Source organism: Phyllobates terribilis, unplaced genomic scaffold, assembly GCF_046119375.1.
Source record: "Phyllobates terribilis strain yellow unplaced genomic scaffold, ASM4611937v1 Scaffold_5__5_contigs__length_657084704, whole genome shotgun sequence".
In the NCBI taxonomy this organism is placed as follows: Eukaryota; Metazoa; Chordata; class Amphibia; order Anura; family Dendrobatidae; genus Phyllobates; species Phyllobates terribilis.
Window position 1 is genome coordinate 542,398,561 of NW_027362765.1, and position 26,036 is coordinate 542,424,596.

Consider the following 26,036-nt stretch of genomic DNA (forward strand, 5'->3'; position numbering starts at 1 on the left):
TAAACATATCGAACAATCCCAGCAAATACCTAAGGTGGTGCAAAATTGCACAATCTCACCCTTCCACTGGTCCACTGGGAATAGAGCAGCTGCGACTTTGGGACTTCCAGGACCAATTACTTCAACCAGTTGCACCCCGCTTTGGGTGGATACCCACAGCTTAGGAAGCTGACAGTCCATTGAGGTACGTGGCCAGGAGACCCGCGAGTCCCACCCTGGCTTCTCCGAACATAACATATCTATGGAACCAGGTTTCCATGGATCCCCAGCTGTCTCCGGGCTCCAGGTGACTGCAGGGTCCCACCTGGCAACCGCAAACAACATATCCATGGGACCAGGTGACCTCATCGTCCCAACCTGGTTTCCCCAAATGTCTCCATGGGTTCTGTGATAGTCAATGGAGCAGATCTGTATTCCTTCAGCTGGGGCTGGGGTGCCCTAAGCTGACATCCTGTAGAGTCACTCTTGATTGAGCCATGTATCCTGGTTGCTGTCATGAATAGTCTCTCTGATTTTTCTTTCAGCACGATAGAAATCCCTTTTTATATTTACATCTGTGTCTCAGGTTATCATTCACAGGTCAGGGGGGAAGGTGGCAGAGACTCATGGCTCATTGTTTGAACATTTCATCAATTTGCATACTTGGTATCCCACTGCTCTACAGATCAGCAAACTAGCTTGCCTAGTACAATATGTAATTAGCATATTAGAAAACATCATTGTTCCAAGACTCTGAATCACTGTTTTGCAAAACTAGCAGACAATACATTGTAGGAGCTGATATAAGATGTAAATAACAGCCATTCAACAATTAACAAATATCAAATCAGGTGATCATCATTCAGGCTTATTCAAACAATAGTGTGTGTTGATCAACCAAAGAAGAACACAAATTCAAAAGTCAACATAAAGATAAAGGTGTGTGGCTCCTGGCCTATGGAATTTACACGTACGGATAATTAAGATTAAAAGCTGTGTATTCACACAAGCCCTATCTTAGAAAAGACTTTTATGAAGAGGGGAATAAACTATTAAGATCACCTCCAAGTTAAAGAGGTTGCCTGGTCTAGAATGATAAGTCTTAGTTGCGCAGCCTCAGTCAATACAAGCAAGGTCGTGCCCACTAGACGGGTTCTGGCCGAAAGTATGCATATCGCATACTTGACCACCATTCCCAGCGCAGACACCGGTAAGTCCTTGAACAGTGCATGCGCTAAGGGGATTCACAAGTCTGCAGTCACACTGAGTGATTGCAACCAGTTTTTATTATTCCAATGCATTTTCATTTTAAAATGCCACAACTTTGCAAGTTATCTTAATTAAAAACTTGAGTCTAATTCTATTGTGTCTACAACTTCTATATGTTTCCATTGTAAAAGACAACAAACAGTGTGTATCCTGATCCTCCAGTCATAATGCCAACCATCTGTCCTCTAATTCTCGCTAAAATACATTGGTAATCAATAAGTAGAACTATAATAGAAGGGATTGCAGGATTTTATAATAAAGTAAAAAAAGCTGTAGATAATTGATATCACCGTGTCTGTATCAACCCAAACTATAAAACTTTATCATATTATTTATTCAGTCTTGCGAAAGCTGGAATAATAAGGTGCTGTACGGTGAAATTTTGCTACTGCAGCTGCAGTATTACTTTCTCCTTCCCCTTTTCAGTATCTCCGAATGTAGTTTTAGGGTATGTGGACACAGAGTCTTTCTGCAGAGTTTTCAGAGCAAAACCTGAGTGGAAACTCAAAGTTTTTGAGGAGTTTTGAGATATGGGGGAGGATTTGGATAGTTTCCGCTCAGTTTTTGCTCAGTTTCTACTCCAAAAATGTATTGAAAATCTGTGGTTGCACATAGCCTCATCGGCAGAGGGAAAAAGGCCGGCAGCTAGATTATTTCCTGTCTACTATTTAACATATTACTCTAGGAGGATTTCGGGAGACTCGGAAGGTTTCTAAATAATTACAAAGAGCCCAAAGGCAGAAAAAATATAACTAGTCTGACAGAAATTGAGGAAAATGATACATTCAATGAAGATAATTTACAGGTTTTTTTTTTTACATTTTAAAAGTTTTGTTGTGGAAAGATATAAAACCTAAATAGACATATCAAAAAGAATAAAATCTAAAAGTGACAGGAATTCAACAGCCCCAGATTTATATTTTACGGTAACTTAATTGTGGAGGTCATATTCGCCCAAGCTATTATAATTTCAGCAGTCAGGAAGGTATGCAGTTTTTGGATCCACTTTTAATATCCTGAAGAGTTGGTGTGCAAATTCCCTTGCTAAGCACTACTGAATAAACACATTAAAAATAATCTGAAATGTACAGTACACATACACTAATTTTTTGTAATAATAATGATAGAAATAGCAGTATGCCGAATATAGCACTACACTGTAAAAGCAGTTATGTCATTTACTGTCGTGTTTTATCACAATCATTTGAAAATATGTTACTAATTTTCTGTTTCACACAACTTCTAGTCTGTCAATGGGACAAAGATGGCCTAAATAACTGAAAACATTTTAGACTACCGATTTATAAAATCGTAATGATTTCATAGATTGAATTATTAGGTTGTATATAAATCAATTCACTTAATATCTGACACCATTGTGCATAGAAAGCAGGTATATAGCAATGCTGCTGAAAAAAGTGGTTTGCTGCCTTCCAAGTCTATTAGTCAATATCTTCTTCCATGCCAGAGGACAGAAATGCATTACCTTACTGGACTGGTAGAATAGGGAAGACTACATGGATTACTTAGGTCTCTAATCGCGGAAACTATATTGCAGCTGAAGCCTTACAAAACCCATTTGCTTGATTTATGTCACGTCAGGCTACACTGGCAGTATCAATTCAGCAATCCTGTTGTTGTTACATAGAACAATTAAAGCACATTTTACTATCTGTCTAATACTTCTCATCTCACCAAGAAAAGGAGTTTGAGTTATAGTTACAAGGTTTTCTTGCAATTTTTTAAATTCTAATTTTATTTTCTTATGATTTAATTTAATTCCTTTTATTTGAAACATAATTCTGTTTTTTTGAGCTTCATGCATCTGTGGCACCCCAGGGGTCTGGTTTCCACAGTAACAGCAATGTTATGTCTGAGAGCAGGTGGGAGGTCTCTTGGTCAGGGATCCTGTGCATGCCACACCTCCTGCCCAGTCCTGGGAGGGGAAGAACTTCCCCTATATAAACCCAGGGCTGAGGCAGGGTTAGAGAGTAGAGAAGAAGTAGAGACAGAGAAGAGAAGCAGATCTAGGAAAAGAACATCAGGAGCTCTGCGGGAGCAGTGCTATAAGGAGTCAGGGGCTGGCAGCTGCAGAGCTCGCCCTGACTGAGAAGCTATCACCGGACCCGGAGTCCGAGGCTGTGGGGACTAATATTTACCCAGCAGCAGAAACCGCCCGGCAGGGGATTTCAGGTCCTCTGGCCAAGAAACCCGAAGGCACGGTCACACGCGTGGGACCAGCACCGCCGTCGTGGAGCGGACGCCACTAGAAGGCCCCGAGTCACCGGCCATACGGGTGAGCACCACACGGTACACTCAGGGACGTGGGCTACTTATACCCGCCTCTAGCAAGGTAGCCAGAAGAGTACAGTCAGTTTGGGAGGCCTTCAACTCCGCCTGGCCAGGGGAGATCCCATCTGCTCAAGGACTGACCAGTCTGTTCCGTGTGAACAGAGCCCTGTCCCCCCTGCTCTGCCTTGCTCACCACTCCGGCAGTTCTTGCCTGCTCTGCTTTGCTCACTGCTCCGGCGGTTCTAGCCTGCTCTGCCTTGCTCACTGCTCCGTCAGTCTCGCTCCGCTCTGACCCTTTGCTTGCTGCTCTGCTCCGGCAGTCTTGCTCTGCTCTGACCCTTTGCTCGCTGCTCCGGCAGTCTCGCTCTGCTCTGACCCTTTGCTCGCTGCTCCGGCAGTCTCGCTCTGCTCTTACCCTTTGCTCGCTGCTCCGGCAGTCTCGCTCTGCTCTGACCCTTTGCTCGTTGCTCCGGCAGTCTCACTCTGCTCTGACCCTTTGCTCGCTGCTCCGGCAATCTCGCTCTGCTCTGACCCTTTGCTCGCTGCTCCGGCAGTCTCGCTCTGCTCTGACCCTTTGCTCGCTGCTCCGGCAGTCTTGCTCTGCTCCGAGCCTTTGCTCGCTGCTCCGGCAGTCTCGCTCTGCTCCGACCCTTTGCTCACTGCTCCGGCAGTCTCGCTCTGCTCCGACCCTTTGCTCGCTGCACCGGCAGTCTCGTCCTGCTCCTCTCTCGCTCACCGCTCCAAGCAGCCTTGTCCTGCTCTTCTCTCGCTCACCGCTCCAGGCAGTCTCGTCTTGTTCTGCTCTTGCTCGCCGCTCTGGGCGGCCTCACTCTGCCGTTTGTCCACCACGTCTGCGGTTCTGTTCCTGAGTCCCAGTCTGTACTGGGTCCTATCCACTCGGTGCTCCAACCTGTCGTACCTGCCGGTACCTCCCTGCCTGCATACCAGTCATGCTTATCAGCATCCACCCGTCTGTATTCCAGCCATGTCTGCCTATACTCACCAGTCGGTGTGCCAGCCTAACCTGCCTGTTCCAGTATTCCCCTGTGTGGGTCAACAGCCGTGTCGGGGTCTGACCTGGAGTAGCACCTGGTCCCTCTGCCCGGTTCCTCCCTGGTGCACTGGCGTCGTATGCCGTCGTGCGACCTTGGTCGGATCAGGCAGATACTTAGTTACTCCCCTCCAGGCACTCTCCGGTTCATGGCACAGTGGAATCACTACATACACACGCACACGCCACTCAGCCCGGGCGTGTGCGTTACAGCATGCTCAGGCCTTGGTTCCCGTTGAGCCCCACGGCCTTCGCTCTCTGAGACTTTTTCCAGCGAATACGTGCATCTAGAGGAAATTTATTTATTTTTTTTGCTACCAGCTGAGTTCCAGGCGAATTACGCTACCGTCCAGATGGATCTATCAGCACTCGTTCCTGCGGATCCGCCGCGGTGTCATGGTGATCCAAAACAAAGCCGTGCATTTGTGGAGCAATGCTTGCTACGCTTCAAGTTCTACCCTCTTTGTTTTCCCACCGATCGGGTTAAGGTGGGATTCATTATGTCTAACCTAGCGGGTGATGCCTTGGAATGGATCAACCCCCTATGGGAAACACAGGATCCTATCCTCCTGGACCTTCAGGCCTTCCTGGTGGCCTTTCTAATGGTCTTCGATGACCCTAACCCGGAGACCCCTGCTGAAGCTTAACTTCCCAAAATCCCGAAGCAGCCCCGATGGGTAATGTGTGTGGGTAGCGCACTAGTCCTCCTGCCCGAAGAGACTACTGCCCACCCAGAATCCACACAGGATGACTACGCTCTCCGGAATTCTTCTCCCAACCTCAAGAGGCAGTCCAGACGTGCTAGGCATAGAGGCAAGCCGACACGCCAGGGTCTGTCCTCCCAAAGACCTCCTGATCCCAACCTTGAGGTTCCTGCTGAAGCTTCATTTTCCGGTATCCCGGAGCAGCCCGGACGGGTAATGTGCGTGGGTAGCGCACCAGTTCTCCTGCCCGAAGAGACTACTGCCCACCCAGAATCCACACAGGAGGACTGCCAGCACCCGGTATCTGATACTTCACCCACTTTAACCGGTGAGCCAGTCCAAGGGTACTCCGAAGCAGTGATTACCTCCGAGTCTGTGCACCTCTTCTACCTGGCGGAGGACCCCCTGTTGCCTCCTGAATCCTCCGGGATACCACTTGATGACAAATGGAGAGAGACTTCCCCACACCCGGTACCCGATACTTCGTCCGCTCCGTCCTGTGAGCTTGACAATGGGTACCTTAAAGCGGTAGTTACCCCCGAGTCTCTACACTCCTCCGACCAGGCGGAGGACCTCCAGTTGTCTCCAGAACCCTTTGGGGTGCTACCTGGTAGCGAATGGACAGAGTCTTCCCTATACTCTGTACCTGATACCTCGGCCGCTTCGTCCAGTGAGTCCGACCTAGTGTACTCTGAAGCAGAGGTTATCCCCGAGTCTCTACACCCCTCTGACCAGGCGGAGGACCTCCAGTTGTCTCCTGAACCCTTCGGGGTGCTACCTGATAGCGAATGGACAGAGACTCTCCTATACTCGGTACCTGATACCTCGGCCGCTTCTTCCAGTGAGTCCGACCTAGTGTACTCCGAAGCAAAGGTTATTCCCGAGTCTCTACACCCCTCCGACCAGGCGGAGGACCTCCAGTTGTCTCCTGAACCCTTCGGGGTGCTACCTGATAGCGAATGGACAGGGACTCTCCTATACTCAGTACCTGATACCTCGCCCGCTTCTTCCAGCGAGTCCGACCTAGTGTACTCCGAAGCAGAGGTTACCCTGGAGTCTCTGCACCCCTCCAACCCGGCGGAGGACTTCCAGTTGTCTCCTGAACCCTCTGGGGTGCCACCTGAAAATATGTGGAGAGAGACTTCCTTGTGTACTGTTCCTGGTACTCCACCCGCTTCGTCTGTTGCTGAGGATGGCTGGATAGGAGGTAGCATCCTAGCTACTCAGATGAGACCAGTTTTTCCTGTGGACAGTGGAAGTGATCTCCTTGAAGTGAAGGATTGGCCCTCGAATTCCCTGCGGAACATTCTGGCAGGCCTGAAGAAGAGGGGGCGTAAGGGGGGGGTACTGTAACATACCTGGCGGCGTCCTTGCATAGTGGTCCATCTCCCACTGTGCAAGAGCACGCACTTGATCTCCAGTCCAGTCTGCTAGCCTGGCTTCCCTCCATGCTGTTTGCTTGCCTCTGTTTCTGCTGCTTAAGGGTGGCGCCCGATCACTTCCTGTTTCTTGTACCTGCTGCGGGCACACCCCTTGTGCGTCCTCAGCCTATTGCTGTCTGTCACCTGGTATTTAACCCAGCTCCTCCCAGGAAACCCTGCCTGAGCATTGTGTTCTGTCAGTTGGCTTCTGGTCACTGATATGCCAGGTCTCGTTTATGTTTCCTGTCTTCGGTATCAGTTCCCGTGTCTGAACTGTGTCCTGTCTGTATTATCTTCTAGCCTGTTGTATTTTGTCTATCCTGGAGGCTGTATATCCAGGCCTGTGTGAACATGCTCCTAGCCTGTTCTTTCCGCCTTCTAGGGGCCGCATACCTAGACCCGTTCCTGTATCTTGCCTGCTCCTGTCTAAACACGCTCCTAGACTGTTCGTTCCGCCTTCTAGGGGCCGCATACCTAGACCCGCTCCTGTATCTTGCTGCTGTGTCTGTTCTTGTCTGAATACTCTCCTAGCCTGTTTCCTGTTTTTCTCTATGTCCGTACCTTCCCTTTTTCTGCAGAGTCTGAACTCATACCTAACTCCTGCTCGTTGTCACTGTACTTCCGTTTGTGAGTTTGTGGTCCACTCGCTACTTCACTGCAAGTTCCCTGTGGGTATCTGGTTCTGCCTTTCCCTTCCTGTCTGATCCGTGTGAAATAGCCCTGTCCCCCCTGCTCTGCTTTGCTCACCGCTCCGGCAGTTCTTGCCTGCTCTACCTTGCTCACCGCTCCGGCGGTTATAGCCTGCTCTGCCTTGCTCACTGCTCCGGCAGTCCTGCTCCGCTCTGACCCTTTGCTCACTGCTCCGGCAGTCTCGCTCCACTCTGACCCTTTGCTCACTGCTCCGGCAGTCTCGCTCCGCTCTGACCCTTTGCTCACTGCTCCGGCAGTCTCGCTCCTCTCTGACCCTTTGCTCACTGCTTCGGCAGTCTCGCTCCACTCTGACCCTTTGCTCACTGCTCCGGCAGTCTCGCTCCGCTCTGTCCCTTTGCTCGCTGCCCCGGCAGTCTCGCTCTGCTCTGACCCTTTGCTCGCTGCTCCGGCAGTCTCACTCTGCTCTGACCCTTTGCTCGCTGCTCCGGCAGTCTCGCTCTGCTCTGACCCTTTGCTCGCTGCTCTGGCAGTCTCGTTCTGCTCTGACCCTTTGCTCGCTGCTCCGGCAGTCTCACTCTGCTCTGACCCTTTGCTCGCTGCTTCGGCAGTCTCGCTCTGCTCTGACCCTTTGCTCGCTACTCCGGCAGTCTCGCTCTGCTCTGACCCTTTGCTCGCTGCTCTGGCAGTCTCGCTCTGCTCTGACCTTTTGCTCGCTGCTCCGGCAGTCTCGCTCTGCTCTGACCCTTTGCTCGCTGCTCCGGCAGTCTCGCTCTGCTCTGACCCTTTGCTCGCTGCTCCGGCAGTCTCGCTCTGCTCTGACCCTTTGCTCGCTGCTCCGGCAGTCTCGCTCTGCTCTGACCCTTTGCTCGCTGCTCCGGCAGTCTCGCTCTGCTCCGACCCTTTGCTCGCTGCTCCGGCAGTCTCGCTCTGCTCCGACCCTTTGCTCGCTGCTTCGGCAGTCTCGTCTTGCTCCTCTCTCGTTCACCGCTCCAATCGGCCTTGTCCTGCTCTTCTCTCGCTCACCACTCCAGGCGGTCTCGTCTTGTTCTGCTCTTGCTTGCTGCTCTGGGCGGCCTCACCCTGCTGTTTGTCCATCGCGTCTGCGGTTCTGTTCCTGAGTCCCAGTCTGTACTGGGTCCTATCCACTCGGTGCTCCAACCTGTCGTACCTGCCAGTACCTCCCTGCCTGCATACCAGTCGTGCTTACCAGCATCCACCCGTCTGTATTCCAGCCATGTCTGCCTATACTCACCAGTCGGTGTGCCAGCCTAACCTGCCCGTTCCAGTATTCCCCTGTGTGGATCAACAGCCGTGTCCGGGGTCTGACCTGGAGTAGCACCTGGTCCCTCTGCCCGGTTCCTCCCTGGTGCACTGGCGTCGTATGCCGTCATGCGACCTTGGTCGGATCGGGCAGATACTTAGTTACGCCCCTCCAGGCACTCTCCAGTTCATGTCACAGTGGAATCACTACATACACACGAACACGCCACTCAGCCCGGGAGTGTGCATTACAGACAATCAGCTGTGTATCCACCAGACTTCTGCACAACACAACTGATGGTCACAACCCCATTTATAAGGCAAGAAATCCCACTTATTAAACCTGACAGGGCACACCTGTGAAGTGAAAACCATTTCAGGTGACTACCTCTTGAAGCTCATCAAGAGAATGAGAAGAGTGTGCAAAGCAGTCATCAAAGCAAAAGTTAGCTACTTTGAAGAACCTAAAATATAAGACATATTTTCAGTTGTTTCACAATTTTTTGTTAAGTATATAATTCCACATGTGTTAATTCATAGTTTTGATGCCTTCAGTGTGAATGTACAATTTTCAAAGTCCTGAAAATACACTAAAATCTTTAAATGAGAAGGTGTGTCCAAACTTTTGGTCTGTACTGTAAGCGCATCCATGTATGTGATGAATGTGTATATAAGTGCATCCATGTATGCGATGAATGTGTATATAAGTGCATCCATGTATGTGGTGAATGTGTATATAAGTGCATCCATGTATGTAGTGAATGTATATATAAGTGCATCCGTGTATGGGATGAATGTGTATATAAGTGCATCCATGTATGTGGTGAATGTGTATATAAGTGCATCCATGTATGTGGTGAATGTGTATATAAGTGCATCCATGTATGTGTGAATGTGTATATAAGTGCATCCATGTATGTCGTCAATCTATAATATAACGGCAGAAGCGCGTCTCTGTCCGAAGCCTCGATAGACTGCGCATGCGTGACGCGCAGTCTGGCTCCAGACAGAAGACCCGCATCCAGCCGTTACAGGTAAGACGGCCACTGCTATGGGGCCCGGCCCGTGGCCGGAGGGGGTCCGTGAGGGCCCCAAGCAGCGTGGGAACGAGGAGGATAGGTGAGTAGGAGGTTGCGGCGGCAGAGGAGCGGGTTGCGGCAGTGGAGGAGCGGAGCACACTACCACGTGTGCCCGCTGCTAAAGGGACATGAATATTCCCTCTGAGGCCACTCCCATGGGCGTGGAGAAGACGGAATATTCATTCTCTTTAGTAGCGGTCACGGAGGAGCGCTGAGCCCCGGCTCTTGCTGTCAGTGGCCGCCGCTAAAGAGAAAGCATATTCACGCTTCTCCACACCCATAGTCCCGGCATGGAGAAGCGTGAATGTGCAGGCAGCAGCTGCTGCAGACAGGACACAGCGCTGGAGCAGAGGTGAGGAAGGAAGGTGAGTATAAGTGTTTATTGTTTTATGTGTGCAGTGATTGGGGGGATGAGGAGGCCACACATACCAGGAATGGGGGATTGAGGAGGCCACACATACCAGGAATGGGGGATTGAGGAGGCCACACTTACCAGGGATGGGGGATTGAGGAGGCCACACATACCAGGGATGGGGGATTGAGGAGGCCACACATACCAGGAATGGGGGATTGAGGAGGCCACACATACCAGGGATTAGGGGATTGAGGAGGCCACACATACCAGGGATGTGGGATTGAGGAGGCCACACATACCAGGAATGGGGGATTGAGGAGGCCACACATACCAGGGATGGGGGATTGAGGAGGCCACACATACCAGGAATGGAGGATTGAGGAGGCCACACATACCAGGGATGGGGGATTGAGGAGGCCACACATACCAGAGATTAGGGGATTGAGGGGACCACACATACCAGGGATCGGGGATTGAGGAGGCCACACATACCAGGGATTAGGGGATTGAGGAGGCCACACATACCAGGAATGGGGGATTGAGGAGGGCACACATACCAGGAATGGGGGATTGTGGAGGCCACACATACCAGGAATGGGGGATTGATGAGGCAACACATACCAGGGATGGGGGATTGAGGAGGCCACACATACCAGGAACGGGGATTGTGGAGGCCACACATACCAGGAATGGGGGATTGTGGAGGCCACACATACCAGGAATGGGGGATTGAGGAGGCCACACATACCAGGAATGGGGGATTGAGGAGGCCACAAATACCAGGGATAGGGGATTGAGGAGGCCACACATACCAGGAATGGGGGATGAGGAAGCCACACATACCAGGGATTAGGGGATTTAGGGGGCCACACATACCAGGGATGGGGGATTGAGGAGGCAACACATACCAGGGATTAGGGGATTGAGGAGGCCACACATACCAGGGATGGGGGACTGAGAAGGCCACACATATCACGGATGGGGGATTGAGGAGGCCACACATACCAGGGATTAGGGGATTGAGGGGGACACACATACCAGGGATGGGGGATTGAGGAGGCCACACATACCAGGAATGGGGGATTGAGGAGGCCACACATACCAGGGATGGGGGATTGAGGAGGCCACACATACCAGGAAAGGGGGATGAGGAAGCCACACATACCAGGGATTAGGGGATTTAGGGGGCCACACATACCAGGGATGGGGGATTGATGAGGCAACACATACCAGGGATTAGGGGATTGAGGAGGCCACACATACCAGGGATGGGGGATTGAGGAGGCCACACATACCACAGATGGGGGATTGAGGAGGCCACACATACCAGGGATTAGGGGATTGAGGGGGCCACACATACCAGGGATGGGGGATTGAGGAGGCCACACATACCAGGGATCGGGGATTGTGGAGGCCACACATACCAGGGATTAGGGGATTGACGAGGCCACACATACATGGATACTTGGATTGAGGAGGCCACAAATACCAGGAATGGGGGATTGTGGAGGCCACACATACCAGGAATGGGGGGTTGAGGAGGCCACACATACCAGGATTGGGGGGTTGAGGAGGCCACACATACCAGGATTGGGGGGTGAGGGGTGCCACGCATACCAGGATTTGGGGGGTGAGGGGTGCCATGCATACCGGGATTGGGGGTGAGGGGTGCCACGCATACCAGGATTGGGAGTGAGGGATAGGGTGCCATGCATACCAGGATGAGGGATACCATACGCACCAGGATAGGGATGAGGGGTGCCATGCATACCAGGATTGGGGATGAGGGGAGCCACGTATACCGGAAATGGGGATGAGGGGAGCCACGCATACCGGAAATGGGGATGAGGGGAGCCACGCATACCGGAAATGGGGATGAGGGGAGCCACGCATACCGGAAATGGGGATGAGGGGAGCCACGCATACCGGAAATGGGGATGAGGGGAGCCACACATACCGGAAATGGGGATGAGGGGAGCCACGCATACCGGAAATGGGGATGAGGGGAGCCACGCATACCGGAAATGGGGATGAGGGGAGCCACGCATACCAGGATCGGGGATGAGGGGAGCCACACATACCGGGATTGGGGATGAGGGGAGCCACGTATACCGGGATCGGGGATGAGGGGAGCCACGCATACCGGGATCGAGGATGAGGAGAGCCACGCATACCGGGATTGGATGGTGGGGACAGGATGGGGGCAGCACATGCCAGCATGGGAGACCATATACCAATAAAAATGCTCGCCACCGGGGCGTAGAACGGGTGGTTCAATAGCTAGTGTTTATATAAGTGCATCCATGTATGTGGTGAATGTGCATATAAGTGCATCCATGTATGTGGTGAATGTGTATATAAGTGCATCCATGTATGTGGTGAATGTGGATATAAGTGTATCCATGTATGCGGCAAAAAGTGTGTATGAGTGTGTCGATTGTAGTTAGTTAACAAGTTTATAACTGCAAATATATACAGTATATATATACTGTAGATATGATGAATTTGAGTATAATTTCATCCATGAGGTTGGTAAACATGTGTACAAGTGCATCCATGTACATGTGACGTGCCCCCTGGGCCGTGGGGTACTTGGAAGCCAGGCCGGTCGATGCTAGGGGATGTCACGGTGGCAGTGACCCGGTCTGTGACCCAGGGTGGTCAAGTAAAGCATAAGTAAAAGGGGAATAAAGTTTTTCTATATAAGGTTCGTGACGCCACCTGTGGTATGCAGCTATATGGGGCCGCCGCTGCGGTGCAGATCCTCTGGAGCTGATGGTGACGCAGCAGAGTTGCTTCAGCTCTCCACAGGCAGAGCTAAGCTCCAGGGCAGTATATGTAGAATTGTGGAGGTAGATGTTGCTGGTGCGGTGTAATGCAGGTGATGGGCGCTGATAATAACCAGTCCACAGCTTAATCGCGGTTTCCTCTTATCTTTACTTGCGGCTTGTTAAGCAGACCGGGGCACGGGTACTAGCTGGTGGTAGAGGTCTGGGCGGCCTGAAAGCAAGTTGGGGATGCACCTCGCCAGATAAAGTTGTAGGCCTTCCCTCTGTGCTAATCTCTTTGGCCCTGTTGCTTGAAGCTATGCTGCGGCCCTCGTTCCTGAGTAAAACGTCTTTTTCCTCACCCGTATGGCAGGCACCTTGGGCCTTCCTTAAGCGTCGCTCCCACGTGGCGGTGCTGGGTCCTATGGTGCTGCTGTGCCGGCGGGCGTCTGGTGGGTCCAGGAGATCTGCAGTCTCCTGCCCTCTGGTTTCTGCTGCTGGGCCTTCAGTGCCCGCACAACCACGGACTCCGGTGTCCGGTTCTTTTGCGCTTCTCTCCTCTGTGGCGAGCTTGTCTACAGCTCCCTTCCCCAGGTCCTTCCTCGTCGCTGTCCTGTCTTCAACTCCCCTCAACTCACTCTTACTAACCCCGCCTCCATATTCCAGTTGATAAGGGGAGGAGCTCCCCTTACTGGTCTGGAGCCAGGAAAGTGTTGTATGCTGGTAAACCTGATTAGGGAACCCCTCCTTGCTTTCAGGCTTGGCATCACCCCTTGTGAGGGAGGCAACTGGACTGCTGGGGTGCCACACATGTGTTTGAGTACGATGTATATCCATGTTGGTGGTGAATGCATGTAATAGTGTGAAGGTGGTGAACTTGTGTAAAAGTATGTCCATGTGTGGTGAACATGTTTATAAGTGCATCCATGTATGTGATGAACATGTGTTAAAGTGCATCGATGTATGTGATGAATGCCTACAATTGCATCTGTGTATTTGGTGGACATGTGTGTGAGATTGCGTCTTTGTATGCAGTGAACATGTGCATGAACTTGTACTTCAGTAAGGTGAAAGTGTGTTTTAATGTGTCCATGTATATAGAAAAATGCATATGAGGGTTTTTTAAATATTGGACAATATGTAAAATTAAATGCTGCTCATGTTCATCACCATGGTTGGCTTTTGCCACTAAGCTGGTCACTTAGCTTGATTCTTGAAGTGTATCTATGAAGCAAAATTCCTGTGTTACTGTATCTGTGCAGTAAACTTGGTTCTGGTACATCAGCTATGCTGTAAGTTTAATCCTATTACGCTATATATGTAGTAAGCTTCTTTCTGTTACCATATATGTGAAGCGAACATGGTTCTGATACCATATATGTGAAATAAACTTGGTCCTGCTATCGTATATATGTCATAAGCTTGGTTTTGTTATGGTATCTGTGTAGTACTCTTGGTTCTGTCACCATAACTATGTAAAAAACTTGGTACTGCTATGATATCTGTAAAAAAGCTTGGTTTTGTTACTATATCTATTCAGAAAATCTAGCTTTGTTACTGTATCTATGTAGCTTATAAGCTCTTAATAATAGAGCTTGTAAGAGCTGATCTAAAGCTGGTCAGATGCATGGAGTGCACTCCTCCTATGCTGCAGAGGAAAGAGTGCCTCAGCTTGCAGCATTGGAGAGTGCATAGTTTAGGCCAGTGGCGCAACTATGCCACCGGTCTAAACTATTATTCTTCAGGAGTGCCTTGCCTCCTAACAAGCATGAAACTGGGAGGCTGGGGAGTGTTTTTTAATGAAACTTAGAAACAATCCATTAGTACCGCAATAGAACTAGACCTGAACTAAACTAGACTGGGTGTAGTAGATATTGGGAAGGGTGGAAGCCCTTGAAAGCTAGTGCCAGGGTAGGAAGGATGTCCTTTTGTTTTTGTGAGCAAGGTATAGTGGACTCGAGTATGACTTGTAGTTGTCTTGCTGAAGTTAGTTAGTCTACAGGATGGTTACTTTGGAGGGAGCAGAAGAGTAGACAGAGTCTAACAAAGCCCTGTAAAGCAGGGTCTGTGGGGCAGAGAAAGGTACTGTCACAAAATACACACCAGGGGTTTGGATAGAACTGGGCAAATTTTTACAGATCTGAGTGTGACCACTGTGAGAAGCAAGATCCTGAAAAGGAAGTTACACAAATTGTTCAGTGTCTTATTAACTTATTTTCCAGCCTTGCAAAACTTTGCCACCTTGCATACATCATAATTGGTTAAAGAGTATGTCATTTTAATTTTTGTTTACAAATCAATAGTACACATGAAAATAAACAACTTTGTAATATACTGTATAATATCAGAAAAATCTGTTTCTTTCTCCAACAAGACTGATTATTAATTTTCAGAATCCTCAATTATGGGGTTAAATCTGTATCTGTAGATCTTTTCTATCATGGCCTATTAATTAAACTGCTGATTTTTCTGGAATGCAGCAACAGATACAAGATATAAAGGTATCAATGGATTTGGCTTTTAATTACTTGCATGCCCATGTATTTGGTTTGGGGTGTTCATTTTACTAACAGATTCCCTTTAACACAACACCAGCCAGTACATCTGTCAAGCTAGGTGTCAAATTTCAGTTTTCTATACTGATGCTCCATAGACTTACATTGCAAAAGCGACTTCCAGGTCACACATAAACCCCAGTGTGATCCAGCAAGTTAGAATTGCAATCACGTGAATGAGAAAAGGACCAGTGTGGTGCTAAAAACTAGGGAAGATGGCGATTGGTGATTATTTTATTGCATTTAAATTACACAACACATATATTTCAACAGGTTTAGTAAATAAAAAAAATATTGGAAGTGCTTCTTTAAAGAGGACATTTGACCAATTTTGTTTATGTTGAACTGGACACACAATATAATAGAGGCTGCAGAGCTGAATAAAAGTTATTATTTGTTTACTATTTGTTTTTTTATTGCAGAGATATTAGCAAAATATTTGGCACCTAATGAATTAACTTTTGTTAAGTTCAAGTGCATGTCATCAAATAGTTTTCACTGGGGGAATGTGCTACTTCTTTCTCCCTGTATGATGCAGACCAATCAAAAGTAAGCAGCAACACACTGCAGAAAAAGAAATCATAGTTTTTCAATGTCTGAGAACTGAGATGTATAACAGAGAGCCCTCATCTTTTGGTCTAACCTGATATTTGATTACAAATATTTCCATAAAGAGAGCAGAAATGTAAAAATAAATAAATTATTCCGCTCTGCAGCAACTATTACATCTTGTGTCCAGCTGAACATAGAAAAAAATGGTGAAAGGTCCCCTTTTAGTTTCATTTTGGGGTTGCACTACTAGAACTGACTCAGTAGGTGCGATAATACTTACTTATGTTTTCTTATGTCACTTATGCCATTTTTGCGATTTCCAAGTCTTTCCGCAGGGTTAATTCTACAATTATAAGAACATAGTTGTGGACATTAGAAATTTGCAGATAATTATCAACATGCTATGTAACATACTGTATATTGAAATACATACTTCTGTGAAATAATGAGACAATATTTAGTAATTTTTCCATCTGCATATACGTACAGTGGTGTGAAAAAGTGTTTGCCCCCTTCCTGATTTCTTATTCTTTTGCATTTTGTCACGCTTAAATGTTTCAGATCACAAAACAAATTTAAATATTAGACAAAGATAACACAAGTAAACACAAAATGCAGTTTTGAAATGAAGGCCTTTATTATTAAGGAAAAAAGAAATCCAAACTTACAGGACCCTGTGTGAAAAAGTGATTGCCCTCCCCCTTAAAACATAAATTAACTATGGTTTATCACATCTTTGTGAAGCTGAGTTCAATTTCCCTAGCCACACACAGGCCTGATTACTGCCACACCTGTTTTCAATTGAGAAATGACTTAAATAGGACATCCCTGATAAAGTGAAGCAGACCAAAATATCCTCAAAAGCTAGACATCATGCTGCGATCCAAAGAAATTTAGAAACAAATGAGAAACAAAGTAATTGAGATCTATCAGCCTGGAAAGGGTTATAAAGCAATTTTTAAAGCTTTGGGACTCCAGCGAACCACAATGAGAGCTATTATGCACAAATGGTGAAAACATGGAACAGTGGTGAACCTTCCCAGGAGCGGCCGGCCAACCAAAATTACCCCAAGAGCGCAGCGATGACTCATTCAAGAGTTTACAAAAGACCCCACAACAACATCCAAAGAACTGTAGGTCTCACTTGCCTCAGTTAAGGTCAGTGTTCATGACTCCACCATAAAAAAGAGACTGGGTAAAAATGGCATGCATGGCAGAGTTCCAAGACGAAAATCACTGCTGAGCAAAAAGAACATAAAGGCTCATCTCAGTTTTGCTAGAAAACATCTTGATGATCGTCAAGACTTCTGGGAGAATACTCTGTGGTCTGACAAGACATAAGTTGAACTTTTTGGAAGGTGTATGTCCCATTAGAGGTTGGGAATACATCTCAACGCGTTTCTGGCAAAAAGTGTTATGAACTGCTACAAACACTAAGGAAAGAAAGGAAAACTGTCCCTACAATAGGACTAAGCTGATTCCCTACGATGCAGCGGGGGACCTGTTCCTTGTGAACAGACCCGCCTAAGTCCTCGGCTAGTCTGAACGCAGACCTATAGATTTAAGGGAGTGGTCCCTACAAGAACTAAGGACTGGGATATAGTTGGACACCTCCTAGCAGAAATTGTAGCAGAGCAAAGACAAACAAACAAACAAACAGAAGTACTAGTGGTCAAAAGACCAAGTAAACTACAGAGTAAGGTACAAGGCACCTGGCTAGCTTAAGAGTAAATGTAACACTGAAGTCCAGTAAGGCCAGGAGGGCGGAGCTGGATTAAATAGGCAAAAAGTCATGTGACCAGCAAAATAGAAAAAACTAACAGGAGGGTTCTAACAGTACCCCCTCTTCTATGAGGATCCTCCGGATCCTCCAGGCCCAGGTCTATCAGGAAACCTCCTGTGAAACGCTCCGACAAGTCTAGGAGCAGAGACATCATCCACCCCTACCCAGGAGTTATCCTCGGGACCGAAACCTTTCCAAGCGAGGAGATACTGCAATCTCCCTCTATGCCATCTAGAATTAAGAATGCGAGAAATTTCATATTCACTGTCTTCCTCCACCGGAGGAACATAGACAGTAGCGTCCCTATCAGAAACATCAGCTTTTTTCAATAAGGAAACATGAAACACCGGATTAACCTCCAACCTAACAGCAGATTGGTTAACTACCTGAAACACCTTAAGTGGACCCACAAACTTCGGGCCCAATTTCTTAGAAGGGATCCTCAACCGCAGATTCCTAGAGGACAACCAAACCATGTCACCAACAGTAAACAAAACCTCTTGACGTTTCCTGTCAAAGTACCTCTTGGATTTTTTGTTAGCCTCTTGAAGGTTACGACGTACAGTACAGACCAAAAGTTTGGACACACCTTCTCATTTAAAGATTTTTCTGTATTTTCATGACTATGAACTTGTACATTCACACTGAAGGCATCAAAACTATGAATTAACACATGTGGAATTATATACTTAACAAAAAAGTGTGAAACAACTGAAAATATGTCTTATAATCTAGGTTCTTCAAAGTAGCCACCTTTTGCTTTGATGACTGCTTTGCACACTCTTGGTATTCTCTTGATGAGCTTCAAGAGGTAGTCACTGGAAATGGTCTTCCAACAATCTTGAAGGAGTTCCCAGAGATGCTTAACACTTGTTGGCCCTTTTGCCTTGACTCTGCGGTTCAGCTCACCCCAAACCATCCCGATTGGGTTCAGGTCTGGTGACTGTGGAGGCCAGGTCATCTGGCGTAGCACCCCATCACTCTCCTTCTTTGTCAAATAGCCCTTACACAGCCTTGAGGTGTGTTTGGGGTCATTGTCCTGTTGAAAAATAAATGATGGTCCAACTAAACGCAAACCGGATGGAATAGCATGCCCTGCAAGATGCTGTGGTAGCCATGCTGGTTCAGTATGCCTTCAATTTTGAATAAATCCCCAATAGTGTCACCAGCAAAGCACCCCCCACACCATCACACCTCCTCCTCCATGCTTCACGGTGGGAACCAGATATGTAGAGTCCATCCATTCACCTTTTCTGCATCGCTCAAAAACACGGTGGTTGGAACCAAAGATCTCAAATTTGGACTCATCAGACCAAAGCACAGATTTCCACTGGTCTAATGTCCATTCCTTGTGTTCTTTAGCCCAAACAAGTCTCTTCTGCTTGTTGCCTGTCCTTTGCAGTGGTTTCCTAGCAGCTATTTTACCATGAAGGCCTCTAATCTGAGTTGCTGTTAACCTGCGATTTCTGAGGCTGGTGACTTGGATAAACTTATCCTCAGAAGCAGAGGTGACTCTTGGTCTTCCTTTCCTGGGGCGGTCCTCATGTGAGTCAGTTTACTTGTAGCGCTTGATGATTTTTGCAACTGCACTTGGGGGGCACTTTCAAAGTTTGCCCAATTTTTCGCACTGACTGACCTTCATTTCTTAAAGTAATGATGGCCACTCATTTTTCTTTACTTAGCTGCTTTTTTCTTGCCATAATACAAATTCTAATAGTCTATTCAGTAGGACTATCAGCTGTGTATCCACCAGACTTCTGCACAACACAACTCATGGTCCCAACTCCATTTATAAGGCAAGAAATCCCACTTATTAAACCTGACAGGGTACACCTGTGAAGTGAAAACCATTTCTGGTGACTACCTCTTGAAGCTCATCAAGAGAATGCCAAGAGTGTGCAAAGCAGTCATCAAAGCAAAAGGTGGCTACTTTGAAGAATCTAGAATATAAGACATATTTTCAGTTGTTTCACACTTTTTTGTTAACTATATAATTGCACATGTGTTAATTGATAGTTTTGATGCCTTCAGTGTGAATGTACAATTTTCATAGTCATGAAAATACAGAAAAATCTTTAAATGAGAAGGTGTGTCCAAACTTTTGGTCTGTACTGTACATCAGTCCAAACTCTCTCCAAATCACCGGAAAAATTCTCCTCCTCCAGCACAGCCGATACCAATTTAGAGAATGACCCAAACGATGGACGTCTCATAGTACAACAAAAAAAAGGAGAACACCCAGCAAAAGAGGATGTATGGTTGTTAACAGCAAATACAGCCAGTGGCAGAAACTCAGACCACCTCTCTTGATTGTCAGCCACAAAACAACGCAAAAACTGTTCAACATCCTGGTTCTTTCTTTCTGTCTGTCCATTAGACTCAGGATGATAACCAGATGAAAATGACAAATGGACGCCCAACCTGTCACAAAAGGCACGCCAAAAACGAGCCACGAACTGAGGTCCCCTATCGGAAACAATGTCGGTAGGAACGCCATGAAGTCTGACAATTTCTTTAACAAAAGCCTTAGCGAGTGTCTGGGTGCAGGGCAGTTTGATGAAGGGAACCAAGTGACACATCTTGCTAAAACGGTCCACGACCACCCAGATAACAGTGAAACCCTCAGAGGCAGGAAGGTCAGTAATAAAATCCATAGCAAGATGCGTCCAAGGAGCACTAGGAACCTTCAGAGGGCAAAGCAACCCCGCAGCAGGAGCATGTGAAGACTTAGATCTAGCACACACAGTACATTGACGCACCCACTTAATGACTTCCTTCTGCCACCCAGGCCACCAAAAACTGCGACCTACAAGTCTCTTAGTCTCCGAAATTTCTGGATGACCTGCCAACCGAGACTCATGACACTCCACAAACAAATCTCTCCTAAAGTTCCTAGGCACAAACAACCTCCCATGGGGAGTGTTAGATGGGGCATCCTCCTGGGCTTTCAGAATCCCATCTTCCAAAACGGAGTCCAATGCTGCTATCACAACACCTTCCTGTAAAATGCTCTCCTTCTCCTCGGTACCAACCATGGGAGAAAAACTGCGAGATAAAGCATCAGCTTTTACATTCTTGGTACCCGGAATGTAAGTAACAGAAAAATTAAACCGCGAAAAAAAAAGTGCCCACCTAGCTTGATGGGCATTCAAGCGCTTGGCAGCATCAAGATAGATCAGATTCTTATGATCAGTAAAAACCTGAATGGGAAATTTAGCACCTTCCAAGAAATGCCGCCAATGTTCAAATGCGAGTTTAATCGCCAGCAATTCCCGATTACCGACATCGTAATTAACTTCGGTCTCAGAAAATATTTTTGAAAAAAAATCACAGGGATGTACTCCATCCTTGTTTTCCTGAGACAAAACAGCACCGACGCCCCACCGAAGAAGCATCAACTTCGACCAAAAAAGGCTTGGTCTCATCAGGCTGCATAAGGATGGGGGCAAAACTGAACCTCTCCTTGAGATACACAAAAGCTTCAATGGCCTCAGTAGTCCACTGGACCGTAGTCGCACCTTTCCTGGTGAGATCGGTCAGCGGCTTAACAATTATAGAAAAATTCTTAATGAATTTACTGTAATAATTGGCGAAACCCAAAAATCTTTGTATTGGTTTCAAACCAATAGGCCTAGGCCATTCCTGAACCGCCTGAACCTTCACCGGGTCCATCTCAAAGCCCTCACTGGAGATAATGTAGCCCAAAAAACTAATTCTCTGCACAGCGAACTCACATTTCTTCAGCTTAGCAAAAAGTGAATTGTCGCATAACAACTGCAATACCTCACGTACGCTCTGCCAACGAGACTCCAGATCCGGCGCAAAAATCAAAATGTCATCCAAATACACCACCACATTCTTACCGATCAACGGTCTTAGGATTAGAGATGAGCGTTGTTCTACTCGAACTGTTCGCCAATCTCAAATTCGAGCTGTTTTGGGCGGTGTTCGAGCCGTTCGGCGAACACGAACAATTTGATAAAAATTCGGCTGTTCGAGGTTATGTTCGATAACTGTTCGTGCACCAAAATCATAACTGGATTTTTTCTCAGTAATGATGAAAATTAATGTTAATACGCAGTTTGAGGGTACAGCGGGGTGGGGGGAGGGGCAGGGGATGGATCTCTGCAGGAACAATGAAGATCTCCATTTTTTTTTCTCTTTCCCGCATTTGCAGTGGGGAGGTGCAATCTGTCAGCCTATCAGCAGCGCACACACGGAGCGAAGTGCTTTTTTTCACACAAGCAAGGGCATGTGTCATTGGCAGTGTATGTCACATGTCCTTGCCCTATAAGACCAAGCCATTTTCCCCGTCGCCACCATTTTCTCACTGCTGCAGCTGCGTGTTAGACGGCACCGCTGTTGCTGTGTGCGCTATACCTTGTTAATTTCAAGCCAATTTTCGCACAAATATACAGATAGCTTGGGAGTAGGGAATAGTTGTGATTGCAGTCCTTTTAAGGACTAGGTTACAGCATTTCCTAGGACTTTTATCAGGGAGGTCTGTGCTCTTAAATAGATAGGTTGTGGGAGTAAAGATTAATTGTAATTGGAGTCCTTTTCAGGACTAGGTTACATCAGTTCCTATCAGTTTTTGCCAGGCAGGTCTGTGCCAGTGCTGTGCAAGTTTTTTTCACAGCATTTGGCTGAATCTAGCAAAGCTAATCCTTTTTGGCCTATTGCAGAGTGTGTTAATCAGTGGAGTAGCCTATCTGTGCTGCAAGATATACCACCTGTGTATAGAATACCAATTTTTTTACTGCACCTAGTGAAGTAAAATCTTTTGGGCATAGCATCATTCTATTAGTCCATCTATACTGACCTCCATCAGGTTGCAAATTAAAACTAATTTTTATCTGCATCTACAGTACCTCTGAAAAAATATTTGGGCTTCTAGCTGTGTGTGGGACTTGTTGTATTAGTCCATCTATACTGACCTCCATCAGGTTGCAAACTGAATATATTTTTTTCTGCATCTACCTCTGAAAAAATATTTGGGCTTCTAGCTGTGTGTGGGTCTTGTTCTATTAATCCATCTATACTGACCTCCATCAGGTTGCAAACTGAATATAATTTTTTTCTGCATCTAGCTCTGAAAAAATATTTGGCCTTCTAGCACTGTGTCGGACTTTCTCTATTAGTCCATCTATACTGACCTCCATCAGGTTGCAAATTAAAAATAATTTGTATCTGCATCTACAGTACCTCTGAAAAAATATTTGGGCTTCTAGCTGTGTGTGGGACTTGTTGTATTAGTCCATCTATACTGACCTCCATCAGGTTGCAAATTAAAAATAATTTTTATCTGCATCTACAGTACCTCTGAAAAAATATTTGGGCTTCTAGCTGTGTGTGGGACTTGTTGTATTAGTCCATCTATACTGACCTCCATCAGGTTGCAAACTGAATATATTTTTTTCTGCATCTACCTCTGAAAAAATATTTGGGCTTCTAGCTGTGTGTGGGACTGGTTGTATTAGTCCATCTATACTGACCTCCATCAGGTTGCAAATTAAAAATAATTTGTATCTGCATCTACAGTACCTCTGAAAAAATATTTGGGCTTCTAGCTGTGTGTGGGACTTGTATTAGTCCATCTATACTGACCTCCATCAGGTTGCAAATTAAAAATAATTTTTATCTGCATCTACAGTACCTCTGAAAAAATATTTGGGCTTCTAGCTGTGTGTGGGACTTGTTGTATTAGTCCATCTATACTGACCTCCATCAGGTTGCAAACTGAATATATTTTTTTCTGCATCTACCTCTGAAAAAATATTGGGCTTCTAGCTGTGTGTGGGTCTTGTTCTATTAATCCATCTATACTGACCTCCATCAGGTTGCAAACTGAATATAATTTTTTTCTGCATCTAGCTCTGAAAAAATATTTGGCCTTCTAGCAGTGTGTCGGACTTTCTCTATTAGTCCATCTATACTGACCTCCATCAGGTTGCAAATTAAAAATAATTTGTATCTGCATCTACAGTACCTCTGAAAAAATATTTGGGCTTCTAGCTGTGTGTGGGACTTGTATTAGTCCATCTATACTGACCTCCATCAGGTTGCAAATTAAAAATAATTTTTATCTGCATCTACAGTACCTCTGAAAAAATATTTGGGCTTCTAGCTGTGTGTGGGACTTGTTGTATTAGTCCATCTATACTGACCTCCATCAGGTTGCAAACTGAATATATTTTTTTCTGCAGCTACCTCTGAAAAAATATTGGGCTTCTAGCTGTGTGTGGGTCTTGTTCTATTAATCCATCTATACTGACCTCCATCAGGTTGCAAACTGAATATAATTTTTTTCTGCATCTAGCTCTGAAAAAATATTTGGCCTTCTAGCAGTGTGTCGGACTTTCTCTATTAGTCCATCTATACTGACCTCCATCAGGTTGCAAATTAAAAATAATTTTTATCTGCATCTACAGTACCTCTGAAAAAATATTTGGGCTTCTAGCTGTGTGTGGGACTTGTTGTATTAGTCCATCTATACTGACCTCCATCAGGTTGCAAATTAAAAATAATTTGTATCTGCATCTACAGTACCTCTGAAAAAATATTTGGGCTTCTAGCTGTGTGTGGGACTTGTTGTATTAGTCCATCTATACTGACCTCCATCAGGTTGCAAACTGAATATATTTTTTTCTGCATCTACCTCTGAAAAAATATTTGGGCTTCTAGCTGTGTGTGGGACTTGTTGTATTAGTCCATCTATACTGACCTCCATCAGGTTGCAAATTAAAAATAATTTGTATCTGCATCTATAGTACCTCTGAAAAAATATTTGGGCTTCTAGCTGTGTGTGGGACTTGTTGTATTAGTCCATCTATACTGACCTCCATCAGGTTGCAAATTAAAAATAATTTTTATCTGCATCTACAGTACCTCTGAAAAAATATTTGGGCTTCTAGCTGTGTGTGGGACTTGTTGTATTAGTCCATCTATACTGACCTCCATCAGGTTGCAAACTGAATATATTTTTTTCTGCATCTACCTCTGAAAAAATATTGGGCTTCTAGCTGTGTGTGGGTCTTGTTCTATTAATCCATCTATACTGACCTCCATCAGGTTGCAAACTGAATATAATTTTTTTCTGCATCTAGCTCTGAAAAAATATTTGGCCTTCTAGCAGTGTGTCGGACTTTCTCTATTAGTCCATCTATACTGACCTCCATCAGGTTGCAAATTAAAAATAATTTTTATCTGCATCTACAGTACCTCTGAAAAAATATTTGGGCTTCTAGCTGTGTGTGGGACTTGTTGTATTAGTCCATCTATACTAACCTCCATCAGGTTGCAAACTGAATATATTTTTTTCTGCATCTACCTCTGAAAAAATATTTGGGCTTCTAGCTGTGTGTGGTACTTGTTGTATTAGTCCATCTATACTGACCTCCATCAGGTTGCAAATTAAAAATAATTTGTATCTGCATCTAAAGTACCTCTGAAAAAATATTTGGTCTTCTAGCTGTGTGTGGGACTTTTTGTATTAGTCCATCTATACTGACCTCCATCAGGTTGCAAATTAAAAATAATTTTTATCTGCATCTACAGTACCTCTGAAAAAATATTTGGGCTTCTAGCTGTGTGTGGGACTTGTTGTATTAGTCCATCTATACTGACCTCCATCAGGTTGCAAACTGAATATATTTTTTTCTGCATCTACCTCTGAAAAAATATTGGGCTTCTAGCTGTGTGTGGGTCTTGTTCTATTAATCCATCTATACTGACCTCCATCAGGTTGCAAACTGAATATAATTTTTTTCTGCATCTAGCTCTGAAAAAATATTTGGCCTTCTAGCAGTGTGTCGGACTTTCTCTATTAGTCCATCTATACTGACCTCCATCAGGTTGCAAATTAAAAATAATTTTTATCTGCATCTACAGTACCTCTGAAAAAATATTTGGGCTTCTAGCTGTGTGTGGGACTTGTTGTATTAGTCCATCTATACTGACCTCCATCAGGTTGCAAATTAAAAATAATTTGTATCTGCATCTACAGTACCTCTGAAAAAATATTTGGGCTTCTAGCTGTGTGTGGGACTTGTTGTATTAGTCCATCTATACTGACCTCCATCAGGTTGCAAACTGAATATATTTTTTTCTGCATCTACCTCTGAAAAAATATTGGGCTTCTAGCTGTGTGTGGGACTTGTTGTATTAGTCCATCTATACTGACCTCCATCAGGTTGCAAACTGAATATATTTTTTTCTGCATCTACCTCTGAAAAAATATTGGGCTTCTAGCTGTGTGTGGGTCTTGTTCTATTAATCCATCTATACAGACCTCCATCAGGTTGCAAACTGAATATAA

At 46.0% G+C, this 26,036-nt stretch overlaps 1 protein-coding gene across 3 annotated transcripts in view; it reads right to left on the reverse strand.

Annotated features, from left to right (window-relative positions):
* Nucleotides 1-26,036, reverse strand: part of LOC141273670 (cGMP-dependent protein kinase 2-like) — a 604,296-nt gene that overhangs the window by 24,372 nt on the left and 553,888 nt on the right. For all 3 annotated transcript variants that reach the window (XM_073685845.1, XM_073685846.1, XM_073685847.1), the window contains one exon: nt 16,217-16,279. In XM_073685845.1, coding sequence (XP_073541946.1) covers nt 16,217-16,279 — 63 coding nt within the window. The remainder of the gene's footprint in view (nt 1-16,216; nt 16,280-26,036) is intronic.